We start from the raw sequence: 20695 nt of genomic DNA on the forward strand, positions 1-20695 counted from the left end.
AAACACAGGAGACCAGGATCAAAAATTCAAAACCTTAAGCATCAGCAAAACCAGCTGACAGAAAGTAAAGGTTGGAGTCTTGAAAGCATATTAGATGGACAAACATGATTGGACCTATACTAGGAACAAAGAACCAGGAATGAAAGGGCAGTAATACACAAAAAAAGCAAGGGAAGGCCAACATGAATAATGGAAATAACCAGCCCAATCTCACTCCCGAGGCGTAACATCCCGATGATTTGTCACGTTCCGCAGCGTTCCTGAGGAACGCGAAAGGTGACTTTCCGCGTTCTTATGTTACGTGCCGGGTTATGGGTGAAATCCAGCAGAATGGCGGTCCTGCGGTAATACACGTTCAAGCCATGTATTCCAGCCCTAACACTAACTAACCTGTACCAGCACTTTAGTGACGTTAAATAGTGTTTTCCAAAGCGTTTTAAGTAAATTGATTCCAAACAGTTCTCAAGTTTAATCGTTTCTCCGATCTCATCATTTACGAACGTGTTGGGTGCCCGGAAGTGTAGTATGTTGACGATTTGTCACCTAGTGTATTACTATATATATTACTCTTTGGGAGTGAGAACGTGTTGAAATAACACTCACAGGAAAGAACAAGGATTACAGAATAAAGGAGGAAATCACTACGAAACAACAAAACGTGGCAGAAATGTTGCCAGCTATAGTCTGATTTCACAGTCTCCATTGCTGTATATAAAGTACTCTATTTGAACAAAAGTGTTGGGCCACACCTCTTAATCTTTAAATTCAGGTGTTTTCAGTCCCATTGCCACAGACTTTTTAAATCAAGCACCTAACCATGCAGCCTGCATTCACAGTCATTGATGAAAGAATGAAGAGCTCACTGAATTCGAGAGTGGTGCTCTAACAGGATGCATAGATGACCCAGTACCTTTGTCCATATAGTGCGTACAGAACGTATAGCAGTGTAAACTTGTTTCTCCCACAGGTCCTGAAGCCCCAACTTCCTGTGAAGAGTTACAATGTAACTATGGAGCCACTTGCATTAAGGTGAATGGCCAGGCCCACTGTGAGTGCCCCTCACCTGACTGCGATTTGAAAAACAAAACCAAGGTGTGTCTTTCAAACTGTCTAAAGAAATAAGTTGTTTGAATGGAAACACATTCTTGTAGTTGCCTGTAGGGAGTTAACGTGTTCTCCCTTCGCTCCATCTCTGTCACTGTGGAGCAGGTGTGCGGCTCAGATGGGGTGACCTATGCCGACCAGTGCCAGCTGAGGACCATAGCCTGTAGACAGGACAAGGACATCACAGTGCAGCACTTTGGACAGTGCACAGGTGAGCCTCGTAGAAACCTCCATGCATAACGAGACACACGGATGGCCAACTGTTGTCAGTCCCTGATCAAAAGATAATGAGCAGTGCCGAGGGCCTCAAATTAACCCCCTCCTGCTGTTTCTCCTCCTATCCATCACTCTGATTCAGAAAGTAAGGTCAGAGCACTGTGAGAGCACATTTATCTTAAAATAAATGTTTCTGCACACACTCGAGCAGCTGTGCTTATTTCTTATTAAGGTAATTCAAGTGCTGAAGAGTATATAATAAAAGCATCTTACACGCATCATGTTCAATAGCACTTCTGTATATCGAACAAGCCTGTCTCTCCTCCTGGTTTTAAACTGCCTGGTGAGAATGAAAGCATGTGCCACACTACAGGGATCTCAGAATTAAGATGGAGATTTATTTATTTATTTTGAAAAGAAAAACAAGTTTGACTGGAGTCTGTGCGTTGCAAACTCACCAGATAGCAATGACACTTCCTCTTTGCTTTCCAGTCCCTTTGTTGGGATTTGGCTTCATCTTCAAACCCCCTGTTGGGGAATACATCAATCCCTTCGCAGCTTGATGCTGCCAGGAACACGATGCTGCTGAAGTATGATTGCACATGTAGAGTACATGTGTACTCAGGAAAAGGTACAGCTCTTGTCCCCCCTCCCCTCCATCCCAGCCCACATGCTGATGGACATTGCTTGGATCGGTGTAATAGGCACTGGGACCCTTGCCAAGGCCACAGCTTTCATGTACAGTGAAGTGGTCTCGCCGACTGCCAGCTTGCGTCACAGCAGAATTCTAGAGACGCCGCCGGCAAGAGCAGGAGGAAGCTCTACGCCAGCTGTGGAGCTGTGGCCGCGAGCCACTGCCAGGTGTCTTACATTTTCAGGTAGAAAAATGTTCATTCACCTCATCATTTAGTGGATCAAATGACCTCATGCAGAGACACGCGTCCCTTTTACCCCTCTTCCCTGAGTGATCCCCTTCAGACTGAAATGGCAGTATTCCAGACAGGAAAGGATGTTGATATAGTGTATGTTGATTTGTAGTTTCAGGTAGTCGGATTTAAAAAAAAAGAAAAAAAAAAAGAGTATGCTCAGTAAGGAATTGACAAGGCTTTGATAAGTCCCTGAACATCTGGTAATTACAAATTCAGTGCCGTGGGTTACCAGCAAATGGAGCCAAAATCCAGTCTGGTCTCACATTCCTCTGTTGCCTGGCAATAGAGATGTGGGTTGTGTGTAATCCCTCACCTAGCATTTCTGCATACACAGAAGGCACGAAGACGCCTCGCAGTGGACTCTCTCTCTATCTCTACGGGGACGATGAAGAGACAGGCGAGCGCTCGGGCCCCACCAGCAGCCGCGGAGGATCTTTTAATTTCTTCACCCGGATGCGGTCGCACCGCGGGTTGCTGTTCTGGCGCTGCTGTCGGCTCGGGAGTTAGATCTCGAGCTCATTTCACGTGTGGCTGGGTGCGAATTAGCATTTGCTCTGCCTCCACCCCTCACCACGCCAGAGCCAAGCCCGCCCTCCCTCCCACTGTTTACACGCAGCGCTTCCAGACGCCGGGCCACAGCGCCGTGGCATGCCAATGCTCGCCGAGCTGCTCCGTGGTTTGACAGGAGAGCAGTGCCAAGGGCTCTGCTATAAATGAGTGAATATTGATCTTTTTTAACATCATTGATCTGTTGCAACTTTTTATTATACAAGGGAGCGTGACTGCTGCTTCTGCTGCTGCTGTGCAGTCTGCCGCTAATGGGCAGGCTGAGGAAAGAAATTACAAGCCTGCAGAAAAAGCTCTTCAAATCTTTCTGCCTGTGACAGAGAGCTGTGATGTTACCCGGCTCTCTCTGAAGTCTCCTCCAAGCAGCCGCAGAGTATGGGGAGGAGTATTGCCGGCTTCTTTGCTAGGTCTCAGCAAAAGATGAAGCGATAAGAGAAGAATCCTCAAAAAAATATGCATAAAACACTGTACCGAGCACCGGAGGGAGGGCATTTGTACCGGTGAACAAATTCTGGCAGCGGGAGGAAATGGCCACCATGTTGGCAATGACCTGCCTCTCCCATATGGTGTTATTACCTGTAAGTTTGTAGCAAATTGGCAACGAAGGCCAGCATATGGCACAGGCAGCCCTCTGCCTGCTTGCTAGTCAGGGTTCTGTTGCCTTCTCCTCCATGTCCTGCGATTTTTTTTGTGCCATTATTCACTCCCTCGTTCAGTTTGCCATGCCATGTTTCCCTGCTGCTGATTTGTTAACCTGTATTTTCCATCTGATTTAAACCCTTTCTCTGTCAGGCTCTTTTTCCCTATCATTTCCTCTCCTTGCCTCTGTGGCTTCCTTGTCTTTCTCCTCCAGTTTGCGCTTTCCGAATCCCTCCTCCTCACTGAGGGTGGCTGACTCCACAAACAATCTTAATAATCACCTGTCAACAATAAGTACACAGCTGAAGCAAGCCGAGATGACTATGATTTATTTTGCTCTCTACTCTGTGACATTACTGTCCAGTGCTCGACTGGGAGGAAATAAAGCAAAAAAAAGGCAAATGGACTGTTAAACGTGATTAAGAGAAGCGTCAGCTGAACAGACTGTGCTGTCAGTCCTTCTCTGCTTTCTCCCAACGAGTGCTCCTCTCTTGCTTTATCCCATGTCGCTGAGCTTGCTTCTGGAGATGCCCACACACCCAAACACACATTAGGCCCTTTCCAGGGACCAATCCGCTTGACGCTAAGCTTGGCACAAGACTGACAGGTGTAGCCAAGAGGAAACGCGATGCATGCCACCTTCCTTGGTGATAGCATCGCTCCTCTATGCACTCCAAATCTCTCTATTACAAATATCTTCCGAGCTTTAAGCTGACAATCTGTGCGTCTCCCGGGCTTTCTGCCGTCTCAGTAGGTATCACATTTCACACCTCGGTGAATAATTGCCGATCAACTAAGCGATTATAGCGGTGTAATTAAGTCCTACACATAATGTTAGGCGAATCCTAATGAGGCGCATGTCTACGGTATAGCTTTTTATTTTTTAATCTCCTCTTCATTTCACCTTCTCGCTAACACACATCTGTGCTCGTGGGACGGCAAGGAGCGAAGAAATAATGACAATATTGCCGTGACTGCTCGCCACGGCTAAATCTGAAGTGTTCGCTTACGTAGCATCTCCCTGCCAACTCACTTATCTCCCGCAGGAGTTTTTGTCCCATTTATCTCTCTTTTATCGCCAACAGTTTGTCCTTTTGCACCAGAGCTTTTTGCATTGGTAATGATGGGCTCTTTACAGAGAGGCTCTTCTCGCTCCCCTCACGTGGAAGGATTCTTTTTCTGTTGTTGTTTTTGTTGCTCTCTCTGTGTGTGTGTGTGTGTGTGTGTGTGTGTGTGTGTGTGTGTGTGTGTGTGTGTGTGTGTGTGTATTGACACGAGTGTGTTGTGGTGGCATTGACGGATACTCATGCTCTCTGCAAGCAGCGCTCTTTGAAGCCAGAGTTAAAGCCGGCTTTTTTTTCTTTCTTTTTTTTCTGCCCCATTTCTATCAATCATTCATCACCGGAGGCACTGGCTGTTGGTGATTAAAGCTGTGCTACTGGAGGGCAGCGTTTGAATATGGATATATAATTCATAGGCATTGGCACAGCAACACACAAACATGCATATTGTGCACACGAATGCATGCCATATGTGTACAAACACAAGCACAAATACCCTCCACACAATGCGCTGACACCAACTGGAGTAGTTTAACCTGGTTTGGGAAACATAACTCGTCTGCAGGCGGAGTGCACATGCCCGAATGCGATGTGTCATCTGTTGGCATATTCCATTTTCACTCTTAAGACCCCTGAAACAAAGATTTCTGACATCTCATCCATTGCAGGCTTTTTAATCACGGGCTGCTTGTACAAACAGGCCTGTTTGTGTATGTGTGTGGTTTCTAATGTAATTACTTAATGACACTGGTGAACATCGGGGAGATGGGTTAGAAGATTAGAAGAGACATAATCACTCACTGAATACAGGAGTTATAGTGAGTGAAAAAAAGTTATAGTGAGCAGTAGGTTGTAATAATCATTAAGTGATTTTGTTATGGTTTATTGGCTAATTATGTTTTTTTTTATTTCCTCTGGTGTGATTTTTGAGGTTTTACTGCAGTAAAGTAAAACAAAGTCCAACACTTCCATCTATGCTCAGTCATTCATCCATTCCTTGCTTCCTCCCCTTCCCTCCACCAGAAACCATCTCTGAGCCAGCAGATCGACCCCCCCCAAACCCCCCCGCCACCACCCCAAGCGCAACCGTTGCTGCCGCCACCACCATCACCACCGTCGCACCCTTCCATCCTAACATGGTCCACGGCGTCCCGCCTCCATGGATCGAAACCCTCGAGCAACCTGCGACCACCACCCCCTTTCCATCCCCTACACAAAAAAGTGCGCAAGCAACCAGCCACCACTCCACCCACATCCAGCCGCAAGCGCCGCAGCCCAGCCCAACCGCTGCCGCCTCCACATCCTCTCGCAGCGGTCCAATTCCCTCGGCCGCCGCAGTCTCCTTCGAAGGCTCGGGTAGTGGGGATCCAAGCGGGGACGAAGCGACTGAAGAAGAGAGCAGCGGCATCCCAACGGAGGCCAGTGGGGCCGAGGAGACTGTCGGTAAATCCCTGCTCTTTCACTTCATTATCCATAAAGCTTTGGGTGTGTGTGTAGGGAGGGGAGGTTTTTCTCAAAAAAGGGGCTGGTCAAACTCATAGTCTCCTCTTAGTTCACATCATAATGCATTCATGCCATCATCTGTTAATTGAAAATGAAAAATAGGCACAGGCTTATGTATTTGTATGCAAATTGCTTTTGAGGAGACAAATGTCACAGGCAGGCAGGCAGGGAAGAGAAATCTTTGTCAACAGGTGCTGTTAGTGTCATTTCCACTTGCATAAGATGTATATCTCAATTTCAGACAGAAAAGAATGTATTTGCATGGTTCACTGTTGCTACATCGCCCATGCGTTTTTCTTCCTCCCATTCCACCAGCTCTCAACAGCTAGCAAAACAAAACCCAAGCTCTGTAAAATACACTCTAGATGGAACTGCTGGTCCGCATCTCAGGATCTCTGGAGCCTGACTTGACAGGCTGATGTGACTGGGAGGTTGAGGTGCGAGTGTGTGAGCCAGCATACCTTGTCACATGACTAGTCTCAAATCTTTCCCGACATGCCTTCCTGGGCTCTGGCGGTTACCGGGCCTCTGGTTGAACAACAAGAGGACGACTAAGACTTTTCAATCAGTGCTCTCTTTTTGATTTTTTTCTTTTTTTCTGATGTTGCCTTCCATCCGTCTGTCCACCTCACCTGACAGCTCGCAGTAACAGGATAAGATTGATGGAACGGCAAGGCCCCAATGTGCTCTTCCTCGGCTCTTCCTCCTCCTCCTGCTCCCCCTCTCCTCTCGTTCCTGCTCCCCGAGTTTTAGATTTATTCTCTTGTCAGAGGCTGACCAGAGTGCTCGGTGATGCAAGGAGCATGTAGCTTGTCTGCAAAGGAGACCTGGCGTCTTGTGACTGTGTGTATATGTGTGCGTATGAATGTGTACCCAAGTGTGCCTGGATGTTTTTCCTTTTTTTCAACAGTCAGTTTGTGATTGTTTGATTAGACGATTTTCCAGGACAGTTTTGGATATTGAAATACTGAACTAATCTGTTTCGTCATCTGTTTTGTGTGTTTGCGTCTGTGTGTGTGTGTGTGTGTGTGTGTGTGTGTGTGTGTGTGTGTGTGTGTGTGTGTTAGTCTTATCTCCTGTTCCTCGTGTCACTGTGTTTGTCCAATCCAGAGTGCACATGTCACCATCTGAGCATACAAATGTGAGTAGGTCAGAGGTGCACCTTTTCACATTTTTGTGCCTGTGGTATTTTTGCAATCCGAACAAATCTGTGTGTGTATTTGTCGTTGTGTTTATCTGTGTTTATTTGACAGCTTTCATGGCTTCCATAGGAGTTGCACTGCCCGATGCTTCTGTAAATGTGCAGACCACATGCCAGCAGATGCCCCATAAACCCCAGCCTCCTCCCACCTTCTGCCCCGCCCCCTTCTCCCTCCTCCCTCCTCCTTCCACATCCTTTGACCGCATGTCCTTGAGAAGGACGTCCCTCGCCTCTGACGTGTTTATGGCTTGTTTAGCCGCTAGCTCTTTGCCTCGACGATTATTTCTAATCTCTCCGCGGCCATAAAGTGCACCGCCTCGACACCGAGACAACTCCCCCTCCGCCAACACCATCATTAGAGTGGACCGAAGCTCGCCGCTGTTATATACACACTCATTCTTCAGATAGAGCAAGCCGAGCCACTTTTATGTCTGTAATGTCCCAAGATAGCCAGATATGCAGTGACAGTAACACAAACACGAGTGTATGTTGTTTTTGTCCTCCTGGGACTCCTTGAAGGTAAAACTCACCCAATCTGCAGCGAGCAGTTATCACATCCTCCCATCATTAAAAGTGAGCCATGTGTGAGATGACTGGCAACACTCCCCATTAAGTGTTCTCTACCTGACAAAAAGAGATCCAGGTGTACAATCAGTTCTAGTGAAAATGCCACATAATCACTCCTGACAGATGCCTTTATTAGTGTCCAATCACTGGTCAGCACTCTAAAACAAACACACAAATGTGTGTAGACGCGAGAGAAAGTTGGAATTGTAGGTTTTTGACCTTGGAATCACTGCTGGTGTTGAGTGCCTAAAAATTGTAGCTCTGTTCTGGGTTTCCTACATAAGCTGTAACGTTTCATGAACTATTATGAGCCTCTGTGTATCACCCTCAGGTCCCACAATGGCGAGCACCACTTTACCCACACTTGAGGACAGGTCGTCCTGCGACAACACAGAGTTCGGCTGCTGCCCTGATGGCAAGACACCATCCAGTACTCCAGAGGGCGCCAACTGCCCCTGTAAGTCAAGCACACCTTTGAAAACGACTTTCTTTACTCTCTAATTACCTAAACATCTTCCCGGCTGTCTTCTGCGTCTTCTGTCTGTTGCTGTTGTTTCACCAGCTTCTGTAGCTCTTGCTTTGAGTCGCAGAAGCTCGGGCTCTGTTTGTATGGAGGGCGCCTTTCATGGGTCTTTTGAGAAAAGTAATTGGCTTTCCCTCCAATAGTGAGATGAGAAGACTGATACCGCTCTCATGCCTGTGCATTAAGTATGGAGCTGGAGCCAGGAGGTGATTAGCTTAGTGTAAAGGCTGCAAGCAGAAGAGAGCAGCTAACACATCTCTCTGCAAAGCTCACCACTGAACGCTTTGTGTCACCTTATTTAACAAGCACACACACTCAAATGTGGTAACGACGGTTTCAGAGGGACTTGTTGGCAGTTTCTTCTTCCTCCAAACTAATCGTGTCACAGCTCCATATTTAAAGCAGAAAACAAAACAAAAACCCAAATTTTCCAGCTGTAACCTCTGCTGCCTGAGGAAGTCCTTGTCGTCCTCCTCTGTTTGCGTGGCCTCGCGCTGTTTTGCCCCAGACATCAGTAATTGATGTGCTGTCTTGAGCTTTAGAGGGAAAAAAAGTGCAAAATGCTAAAAATAGTGTTGCAATGGATTATTGATCCAGACAGAGTTATCCGCACAACATATTGTTAAGGAATACTGTGTCGGAGGACAATTTCTGTTATTACAATAATTAAAGTGACTCTCAGTTAACTCGTGAAACACAGTCAGACTAATTGCACAAAAGTGCAAGAAATCAACTACTCGTCATTGTCAGTCTGCCAGTGTCGTGATTCAGAGAGGCACTGCTTTCCATCTATTTCAGTCTGTATTCATTTGCTGACATGTGAAAATTGAACAACAATATATATAAATATTTAAAAGTATAATATACAGTAAAAAATCCTCCTTAATCATCACTTATGACATATAAAGTGTGTGGGAGTTTTATCTGTGGAGACCTATTTCTTCTGATTTTGCTGTGTTCAGAAGGTTTCTGGGATGCAGTCGCTTGGCTGTAGGTGGATAGCACAGGCGCCGGCCAATAGTAGCACACAGAATATGAGGACAGAAGTAAAAAAACAAACAAAAAACATGGAAACCGGCTTATATGGCTGTTTCCGTCTCTCTGCTCTGCTCGCTGTTTAGGTAAGAAACGTATAAATAGCTGCGAGTCTGAATGTCTGTCGCCAACACACACACAGTCGCACAATGTGTGCACCATCCCGCGCAACAGGAAGAGTGGATGCGTTTCTTTGTGCCACCAGAATCAAAACATACCATCATTCCTGACTCTAAGCCTGCTCCCTGTCTTCACTGATTCAGTCATTATCTAGCTCGCTCGACCACCGCTGCTGTCTGTTTCGCTCGGTGAGTCGGCCAAAGGGCCAATTTTCAGTATTGTGTTTCTAAACATTAGCCACCATTTGCCTCGTGTTACACCTCTAATGTTGACTTTACAAATCGGGATATCGGAGCGTTTGGCTTAATTGTTCAGAACAGGTGGTGTTTTTTGGTTTTTCTCTGCAGCAGTGTTTTTATGAATCACTTCTATCATATGTAAATGAGCTTATTGACAGGTGGCAGGAAATTAAAATAAGAAAAGAAAAACAGAAACAGAAACAGTGAAACCATTAGTCTGACCTTGGTAATCCATTTTTATGAATTCTGCAACACTTTGCAGTCTCGCCCTGATATTAGTCATAACCAACAGATCCTCAGCGAGTTTCCTTTTCTCTTGTTTTGCTCGAGACTCTTGAACGCTCTTTCCTCTCTTCTTTCACCCTCGCTCCTTTTCTTTTAATCTCCCTCTCCTCTTGAATTCGCACCCCTGCACCCTCACGTGCGCTCTTCTCTTTATCAGTCCGCGCCACTGTTCCTTAGTTCCCTTCTGAGCTCTTTGTCACCTTTTCTCTCTGTCTCTCGCTCTCTCTCAAACCAGTCAATCTCAATCCAGTCTTGCATCAGTTCATTTCTCTCTGGAGTTGAGCAGCGAGTGAGCCCAGAGACTAGAAGGGGCCGACGAGCGCTGTTGTACCAATCAGTGACTCCTGCCACACTCAGTTCATAAAGATAAAGGGCTTCTCTCTCTCCCTTCATTTCTCTATCTCTCTCTCTCTCCATCCCTCGGTCGAAATCTGCCGTCTATTTGTCCTAGCCGTGGTAGTCTGACTGATTGTGAAAAGAGGGATTCACTCTGGCTCTCGGGGGAGCTTTGGGTCATGACTTGAAAGAGCTCGGGCCACAAATTAGTGCATGGAGTTGCATTTCTGGCACGGTGAAGGTCCCCTAAGCCTTTCAATAAACCAGCAGAATTTACTGCCACTCAGTCTGCAACATGACCTAAAGATATGAGGCCACCTTTGCCCATCCAGAGCCCTACGCCATTTATTTCTTTCACAGAATTTACAGGCAGGGAGAGGTGAAACATGAAAGGTTCTGTCGAGGTTGAATCCTGTGACATTTAGCCTCGAATCCGGCTGATGATAGAAACAAGCTCGGGCTACAAGAGAACTGTTAAAACGAATCTGCAAAAGCCTGTAAATATTTATCCCAGCTAACAATGACGGCACACCGGCGATCGATACTTCATTCAGCTCAAGTGTTATTACCAATAAAACCGAGCTGCGCGATAAGCTGATCAATACGCTGGATTTTTTTTCTTTTTTCTTCTCCCGAGAAGGCCTCAGCCAATCTCCCGCTCATTAGAAGTGAAATGACACATCCCTCTGCCTCGTGCATCGGCTGCTATTTCATTGTACGACACAGTTTATTGATATCTGACGGGCTGTCTCACGGGGGGAAAAAATAATTGTTCGTTGTTCAGATTATTAGGACATCACATGTGGAAAAGGCTCAAGGTTTGGTTTAGCCCACACTGACATATTTAAAAAAATTAAACACCTTGGTTATAGATTGCATTGGGTATATTTCCCAGTATAGTGTAATATAAAAAAATGACTCTAGGTCCTGCGTATGTTAAATTTAATGGCATCGGGGATAATTGCCAAATGCTAATGTGAAAGTTATTGGCACACTGAGCTCCAGATACTATAAACTCTTCCATATGCCTGGGGAAGTCTGACATATCCATTACATTTTACAGTTCACTAGAATCTGATAGCCAAATAGCTCTGTCTGTCTTTTTATCACTCTCTTTCCCTCTCTTTACGTCCGTCACGGCAGTGGTCTGGAAAATCACCCTTTCTGATGTTTGTCTTCTTTGCAGATTAGAAGTCAGATCTCGCTTGTCCCCCCTCTCTTTTCTTTCTTTACCCCTCTCCAAACTGTGTCCATTTGCCTCTATTTTATGGCCACCGTCACTTGTGAATCGATGTGTGCTGCCCGTGAAAGTACTGTAGATGGTGAGGGAGGGGAGCGAGAGGGCGGCGGCGCGCGCCTGTGTGTGTATCGGTAGTTTCTGCTGTCCTTTTCATGCAATTTTAACCAGGCTGTGTCAGTCATGGGTCCGCCTGCATTAAGGAGACAATTATGACTATCTTTCACGATAATCATACAAGTGCTCGTCCTGTTCTCTCTGGCATTGCTCAGGCAGGGGCTGCCATGATTGATTTGGGCAATTTGTTCTGCTGATTATGAGCGGCACAGAAACTCCTCCGTTCTCCACCACACACATAAACACCTTCGACTTTCAGCTTTATATCGCACTGCACCTCTCTGGCGGCAGTACCGAGAAACCATATAGAGTTGATAGATGTCGGACAACATAACCCCCAAGGTCGCACAGGGAGGCTTTCTCTTTGCTGAGGAAGGCACTATTTTGAGTGCCCGTGGGTTGCTTTCACTTTAGTGTGTGTTGTTTTTTTCCTCCATGTGTTTGTGTGTCTGTCTAACTTGTTGTCTTTTTACCCAGCCCTCCATGGCACGGCCAGCTTTGGGGACGAGTCTCGGTCTGGTAAAACTGGCCCATTTTTCCACCTTCTGTTCATCTCTTCTGTCATATTTCACAGTCCACCTGTTCCACCACCACAAATCCACCGCCTCTACCTTTAATGGCCAAACTGCAGACCTTTTTTAAAGCCCCAGACGATCAGCAACACACTTCACTAACCCCTCCTTGTCAAACACACACAAACACACAATCCATCACTAACCCAAAACTGGCACTGCTCTGAAACGAGGGGGATGGCAGCGGGGAATGAGTGAAAGAAGAGGGCTTGAGCCACAGTGTTTCTGTATCTTCTCTTCTTCTTCCAGCCACCATGAGGTTCAGCGGTTCCCTGCACCTGGACCAGGTGGATGGCCAGGACCTGATCTACACACCTGAGATGGAGGACCCCAAGTCCGAGCTATTTGGAGAGACAGCCCGCAGCATAGAGGGCGCTGTAAGTGGCTGAATTTGCTGTCACACGATTTCATGATTAATTAATAGATTAAAGAATCCACATTTACATCTCTCAGCTTATACTGCCCTTTGCTAGCTCTCAGCTTTTTAAATAAGCTTTTTAATGAGGTTTAAAGTACTTTTAAATGTCCTAATGCCCTTTGCTGTTTTTCCAGCTTGTTCTGCTGTCCTCAAGTGTCAAAAAAGTGTCCAGAAAAAGTATAAATTAAAACTGCTTTGATGTAATTGATTCAAATGACAGTTGCCACTGTTGCCATTAGGGAAACTTGGAGAGTAATGCTACAAAATTCTCCTAGTATTCCCAAGAATGTTCTTGTCATGAGTGGAAACCTTTTCAGACAACACTCAAAGCATCGTGTCACACTAAAACTCTTCCCGAGAGCCAGACTAATCAGATTCTTTCAGCTCCTTCAGGCAGGTTTCATCGCACGTTTTACAGACTTGACACCCCTGAAGTAGCTGAGTAATATTCTGCCACACTGAGCTGGAGTGATTTCTGTGCTCTGACATCTGATAGAAAAAAACAACAATGATAAAAAGAAAGGAAAAAAAAGAAGAAACCACACATTTTGCTGGCTGGCTGCACTTAGAGAGGAACATACATCATATCAGAGGCAGACAACGTGGCCTATCTGATATTTGATTTTTAATAAAAGGGGAATATTAGAATTCTCTTATAATCTGTGATCTGTAGACATGAATATGTAAAGAAATTGAATAACATTTTCAGATGTACCTGCCTGACACAGGTGAAGATATTAAGATTTACCATTCTATTTTTCCTTTTTTTCCCCTGAACATTTACATCAAAATAGGAATTCCAGAGACTTATATACATATCTACACACAGATATACACACACACAAATATATATATATATATATATACTACAGAAGTATTAATAACGTCCAAAGAATGTGGCCTAAATAAACAGACAAAGAAATTCTTCAAGCTTAAGACCAATACATAAAATAAATAAATAACAGCTTTCTGCAGACTTGTTTAAAGAATAATTTGTCAGTTGCTTGCCAGACACTTCACAGTATTCAAAAAGCAGCTTTTCATGTGAGATTAATTATGATTTTTCAGCTATTTGAAAACTCAAGTCCTTATTCTGGATATGAGTCTCATAAGTTTGGATGGTCACGATGCCAGTAGCTGTAGCCAAAACCCAGGCGGGCACAGAGCCTGTACAGTAATCACAGCTTGGCTCGTGTTGGTTACCCTGGTTGAATTTCTCCACTGTCCGTTTTCTATGTTGAGCTTAGACCTTTGAACAAATGTCTCTGTTGTCAAGCCAGGGTCTTGCTCCTCTGATGAAATGGGAACTTTGTGTGTTTGTGTGTGTGCGCGCGCTTAGGTACACAGTACACATGTACCAGCTGTTGAATTGTGTCACTATGCCCCACTGGGACCTAATCTTCTACCTCACAGTGATTTGTGAGTGTGTGTGTACGTGCATGTGTGTTCATTAACACTATCAGCCTGTGTGTCTCTGAAGCCTAGTGTGCCACTTGACGCCAACCACCCCCTATTCATCTTCCAGCACACACACTGAGCACATGCAGAGCATACACGCCAGGACACATTCACTTGAACGTACGGGTATATAGAAAGAAGGCGAATCAGCCCGCCGCTCGTTTCACTGACAGAACAACCTGTTGTAATTTGCAGATAAATTAACACGTGGAAGAGAAAGAGAAGGAAGCGGAAAAGAAAGACCAGGTGGTTTTGAGGACCGTGTGTCCACGGGAGAGTTTGCCCACCGTGACTAAGCCAGTTTTGGAGGATTTTATTTTTCGACTTTGCTGTCACACCTCAGCCCACAAATTAGAGACATTTAATGCATGAAGGAAATCATCTTTAACAAACTGAATCCTCAAACCCAACAAAGTCCACTCAGTCACTCATTGTCACTGATTAGCAGCTTTTTGTTTTTATTTTTTAAATATTTTTGCTTCTTCCATCAGCTCTCACCTCATTATTGTCTGAGGACTTGCTGATTTACAGTGTACATATCATGAATAGGTCACTTTTAATAAAAAGAATCACATCATGTGATACATTCACAATTTAAACTAGTGCACATAACTTCTTTTTTTTTTTTACTTCTAGCATAAAAATGGCCCATTTTTAAGAGAAAATACTCATCCAGATTTGGGGTTAAAAGGCAGCGTCAGTATTTATAACTGTTAAAATATCACTGTTGGCTGATTTTAAAAAATCCCACTTCAGTCAAACCTCATAAAGAGCACTTCAGGCTGTTACAACGTGCACACAGTAACGAGCATCAGTAGCAAAACCAATCATAATGTCAGGGTAGCTCAACATTTATCTTAGCTCCTCCTGAAAACTTGTTCCAATAATTAATGCCAGGGCAGCAGCTAAATGTCAGTTTGTGCACCCACACCCAATGGGTTCCTTCCATGCACCCCAATTTGAGAGGCAGCTTCTTTCTTCCTCAGAGATAGGGTACAGTCTTCTGGAATTGGACTCGCTGCCGTGATAGCGTGGAGCTCATTACCGGCCTCATTTATCATCTCCTCTGTCTGTCCGTTCTCTCCTCCCACTCTTTCTCGCTCTCTCTCTCTTCTCCTCAGCTCAATGAGTTGTTTAGGAAGTCGGCGGTGCACAAAGACTTTATGAGCGTTCGTGTCCGTAACCTGGCGCCCAGCAACTCCATCCTGGCCTATGTCGAGGCTCACTTCAAACCAGGTGAGAGATCCTTATAGAGAGATAGATGAGCTTTGTGCATTTGGCTTTCAGCGAGGAGGGTGTGTGAGATATGAATACATTTTTAGTAGAAAAATAGGCATCTTGTAAATAGATGAGCTTGGATAGTCTTGCTTTCTGAAATTTGCACAACACGTGCTTTAAACCATGGGTGGGGCTCTCCAGGCTTCAAGGGCTGGTGTCCTGCAGGTTTTAGATATAACCCTGGTTCAACACACCTGAATCAAATAAATAGTTCATTCCCAGGCATCTGGAGAACTTCAAGACAGGTCATATAGCCATTTAAATCAACTGTGTTGGATCAAGGACACATCTAAAACCTGAAGGACCTGCAGGATATCTAAGGAATTGGGTATTGTCTAAATATCATCATGTTACAATACTTTTCTTGGATCTTGGGTCATATGCAGCAGCTGCTTCTTTAAACTACCACACAGAACATCAGCTTCCTCCGTTCCTTTTTATTTTTATTCCATCGTTTTATGAGCCTCATTTAGTGTCCTTGATATCCTTCACGTGGGTTATCGGGTGCCGTTATGTGCCGCTCCTCCATGGCCTGTAAAGCAAACATCTGCGGCGAACATTATGAGACCAATTCATCTGGAAAAAAGCCGGACAATCAACGGCTGGAGGACAAGTGGTCCACGGAGACCCTCCCAACTGTCATACATAGGGCTGTTTGATATATCCCTTTTAACATTTAAGGAGCTCAAGCCTTGTATTTGCTTTGGAGTGCTCCTCAGAGGCCTTGCTCTAAATGCTTGTACCTCTTGTTTGTTGTAGATACAAGATTCACCGTGGAGGACATCGTAGGAGCCCTGCTGAAACAGTTAAAGGCCTCCAAAGACACCAGCATCTCTGTGAAGAAGCCGGAGGATGAGAATATTCGCTTCACCAATTATGGTAATACAGTGTGGACTTAACAGAAGTGTGTAGGGATTAATAAAATGAAAGGGAGTTTTAAGTTATTCATGAGGTAGTTTATCAAAGGTTTTACAGGTCTTGAATAGAAAGTCTCAGAACCGCAGGCTCAACATACTTTAATGTCCCTTTTATTTCCTTTTTCCAAATCCTTTTGTTCTCCAACCACCTCTGTTGACAGGCCTGTCCTCCATCTCCATCTTCACCACCACTACCACTACCACCACAGCGTCAGTCACCACAGCTGCTCCCACCACCTCGACCAGGCCTCCTACAACTTCCCCTTACATCACCCGTCGACCGACAGCCACCACCCGCAGGCCCTTCAGCGGCAGACATAAATTGGTGCCGGTTACCTCGCCTCTAACCACTACTGCCCTGCCTCCAGCCACTACCGTTGCCCGCTTCACAACCAGGCCTTACCACAAGGTGCTGCAGAAGCCCTGCGACTCCCACCCCTGTCTCCACGGAGGCACGTGCGAGGAAAACGGCAGCGAATTCAACTGCAAGTGCCCCGCGGGCCGCGGAGGGACTGTGTGCGAGAAGGGTGGGTCAGCACAGAGTTTTCATTTTCTTTAGGAACTGTATCTTTTGCCATATTTCTGATTACTCTTAAATCAAAAGTTTCAAAGTCTCGGCTTATTTCAGACTCATCTAAGAAAATGAGCTCAGACAGACTTTCCCTGTAATTTGCTACTTTGCAATTAGCAATTTCAAAGAACCCACCAAAGGCTAACGGTTACAGAGATTTTGCAGCAGCTAAGTGGGTTTTAGGCACTCCACTTTTCATTGTGCCAATCATGCTTTTTAGCTGTTTTATAATCACTACTAACCACATCTTCAAGTGCTTTGATGTATTTATAAAGTAGCAGAAACATACCATTATAATAGGAAAAAAATCAAATATTAGAAACACTTGATCAAATAAAACGCTATTTTAAAGCGAAAGAAGAAATGCATTCTCCGCGTCATGCTTTGGTTTGGCGTGGTTGTAGCGTCTGCAAGGTGACACCTTAATTGGCAGTGGGAGTAATGACTTTCAGTTAGCTTTGAAATATGTAAATGAAATGTTATGTGGCCACAGATGTGGATTTATTGGATCGTATAAAGCTCGACGGTTTATCAGCGAGCAATCACAGCACTGTACAGAGTGTCAGTTTTACGGTCGGTGTTGAAGAAAAAAGAAAACCCTTGGAAATAAAGAGCTGAGGTGTGATTGAGTTTCTCCCCAACTGCTGCGCTTCAAGCTCATCTCGAGTGATTCAGACAGGCCCAACATCTCAGAAATGAGCGACCACTGAGCCGTGCACCAAAGGCTACACAAAATCCAGCCGAGGCCGCAGAGAAAACCATAAACCTGGGAGAACTTTTTAGAGAAGCGCAGCTCCTTCCTTTCTTCCCTCTTACTCTACTCTGGGATTTTTCTGAAATGGGGAGCAACCTCACGCAGCTGCGTCTTAAGATAATTGACACTAATTGCTTTGATGGGGATTAGCTGGTGAGAATCAGTGTGGATCTTTGCGTTAGAGTGCTTAAATGAAATCATGCACGCATACACACAAAACTGCACAACCAGCCTCCCCGAGATCAATCAAGTCATTAGAAAAGCGAGAGCTCATCAGATGCCGTTCTCCTCAGAGAGACAGACAGGAAGACAGATGGACGGTGGGGAAAAAAAGGAGCCCAGGAGAGATAATGCATGATAATAATCAGAATTGTCAAGTAGATTCACAAAAAACAAACATTTCCTGTGTGTGTTTGTGTGTGCACGCGTGTGAGACTGTGCACGATGGCTCCTCTTTCTGCACCTTCTGCTTTTGATAAACCTATCAAGCCTTTGGTGAAAACATCAATCCTGTAAAATAAACAGAATTCTTCTCATTTTCTGTCACGTGCCGCTCACGCATCATAACGTGCATGAAGCTTCTCTCACACCGCAATCAAGCAAATCACATAATAATGACGAGAATGTCTCGTTGTCTTCTTTCCTCCACAGTGATCAAGTACTACATCCCGTCATTTGGAGGCCAGTCCTACTTGGCCTTCCCAACCATGAGCGCGTACCACACTGTCCGCATCGCCATGGAGTTCAGAGCCTCTGAGATGGACGGCATCCTGCTCTACAACGGCCAGGATCGCAAGAAGGACTTCATCTCTCTTGCTCTGGTCAACGGCAGGGTGGAGCTCAGGTGAACGTCAGCTGATTTAAGAGGGACCTTGTCGGCTAACATCAGTGGTCCTGATGTTTTGTTTTTTGATTTAATTCAGTGGGCTTTTTACTTTCACATCCATCGTGGCAAAAATAAGATGAAATTTTAATGATCAACACTATGAAACCGGGTCATTGCAGCAGCAGCTGACAACAGATGCAGATAAGAATAAAACAAAGAGACGGCACTAAAGATAATGAGGCAAATAATTACAGTGAGTAAACATGTCGGAAAAACGGCTGTGCCGGGAAAAGAAAAAGCTACAGTTCACATGATTACAGGTGGAAGGAATATATACTCGGGAATATATGCTAATGTCCCAAGTGCACATTTTATATGTTATCTTTAATCACACAGATAAACAAAGGAAAAATCTAATCTGTATTTACAAAATGTGGTGTTTGTATTTACAGATGTATTGAATGAGAAAGAAATTTCAGCTTAGATGCTTTAAATGACTCTTTTCCATCAGAACTGTGCATGTAGCAGTCAGGTTTGAAGTGGTACAAGTGTGTTTTTGTGCATGTTGTCAACACTGGTGGGGGCAGTATCACTCTAGGACCAAAGCAAAAAATAGAAGAATAAATAATCAAATGTAGCCAAACAAATAATGATGTTTTTTTCATCATCCCTTCTTGGTAACCATCTACAGCTTTTATTCCATCATGGAATGGATGGAGTATATTTGCAGACTTAAAGTCAGGCTGGGTCACCGTTAGGAAATTGATCCTGATGTAAAACTGGTGTTTTGCCCCTTTAACATGCACACTGGAGATTTATGTGGGCAAAATATCTAGTATTACACTTTAAACTGAAGCTGACAGTAACTGCAGGTCTTATCTAGTCTCATGAGAGACGAGACTTTTCCTGCCAGAAACCTGCAAAAACACTAGCACTAATCTCTTCTCTCTGCCGGAGACGTATGAATAAAAAATCATTTGGGGACGGGAACATCTTCAGAAGAGACAAGAATGAGCTAATTAGAGATGCTGCAGTGCATCTTTTTCGGACCTTTTATTTCTAATGTTAGCTTCCCTTGTCTTTCTGGTTCTCACATTTCACCCTGACCCCTGCAAGGTCTTTCAGTTTCTCCCAACCTGGCCAGGTTAGATTGCTCTATTCAGGGTAAAATCAATAGCAAACTAAAGGAGATCATTAGTCACTTGTGCTTTCAAATAGAGCTCTGCCTCAATTCTAGAAATACAGCTGTGAGATTACCACCCACAGCTCTGCAAATCCAAGACGTGGGGAGAAGAACTAATTATTTGTGGCAGATAATTGCTCTCAGGTTGCGATAATGCTACCATATGTGTGGGTGCACATACACGACGGCTCTTTTCTGTGATGATACGGCCTTTTTCTCTCAACAAAACCTCATTAGAAAAAAGGTTGAATTAAAAATGAGGATGTGAGTCCAGTCATTTCAGTCACATGCTCCAGTCTGAAATTCCAAATAAACACTTTTGTATCTTCTTTCTTTCCTCCACCTTTGTCTTGTTGAGCATTATGAGCAGATTTCTTGTAGTCATTGTAGTCAAGTTGGATATTTTGAAAAATAAAATACCTGCCTGATGAAAGTATCAAAGTCAGCAGAAATAGAGGGATCTTTTGGTAAAGTGAGGTGTCTAACTTATTCTGTATCATCCCTTTTCAGGTTCAACACAGGTTCGGGCACAGGCACGGCCCTCAGCAAAGTTCAAATCAGTCAAGGCCGCTGGCATCAGCTGGTGGTGACTCGCAACCGCCGAAACGCCATGCTCAGCGTGGACAGCGAGGCACACATCGAGGGCGAGAGCCCACGGGGCACAGATGGCCTCAACCTCGACACCAACCTGTTCATCGGAGGAGTGCCTGAGGACATCAAGCAAGAGTAAGACCTTGGAATTGCAGTTACAGTCACACCATTGTGTTAATAGTGATGTGCAGACACAAAGTCCATCATCTGTGGCTCATTTTAATATTTCATTCTACAGCTTTTATATATTCAGTATCTAGCTAATTCCAAGCGGCACCAATCAAGTTTTCTGTTTATGCTAATTTTGCTGATTTGCCATTTTTTTATTCAGTGTAGAGTTAACTAATGTTAATCCCACTTCAGTGGCCCGTAACCTAGTCGGAGACTTTTGAGGGAAAAATTAGCCATGTGCAGCTTTTTGATAAATCGACTGCCGTTATTTGTATTC

General features: G+C 44.7%; 1 protein-coding gene across 9 annotated transcripts in view; it reads left to right on the plus strand.

Annotated features, from left to right (window-relative positions):
* agrn (agrin) overlaps positions 1-20695 on the plus strand; it is a 274693-nt gene that overhangs the window by 224486 nt on the left and 29512 nt on the right. For 7 of the 9 annotated variants that reach the window (XM_026153153.1, XM_026153155.1, XM_026153156.1 and 4 more), the window contains 10 exons: positions 968-1092; positions 1210-1315; positions 5540-5959; positions 8119-8244; positions 12501-12628; positions 15249-15363; positions 16165-16284; positions 16484-16849; positions 18299-18491; positions 20167-20382. In XM_026153153.1, coding sequence (XP_026008938.1) covers positions 968-1092; positions 1210-1315; positions 5540-5959; positions 8119-8244; positions 12501-12628; positions 15249-15363; positions 16165-16284; positions 16484-16849; positions 18299-18491; positions 20167-20382 — 1915 coding nt within the window. The remainder of the gene's footprint in view (positions 1-967; positions 1093-1209; positions 1316-5539; positions 5960-8118; positions 8245-12500; positions 12629-15248; positions 15364-16164; positions 16285-16483; positions 16850-18298; positions 18492-20166; positions 20383-20695) is intronic. The other 2 variants (XM_026153159.1, XM_026153160.1) reach the window with 1 other exon arrangement.

The sequence above is a fragment of the Astatotilapia calliptera genome, chromosome 20, assembly GCF_900246225.1.
Source record: "Astatotilapia calliptera chromosome 20, fAstCal1.2, whole genome shotgun sequence".
NCBI lineage: Eukaryota > Metazoa > Chordata > Actinopteri > Cichliformes > Cichlidae > Astatotilapia > Astatotilapia calliptera.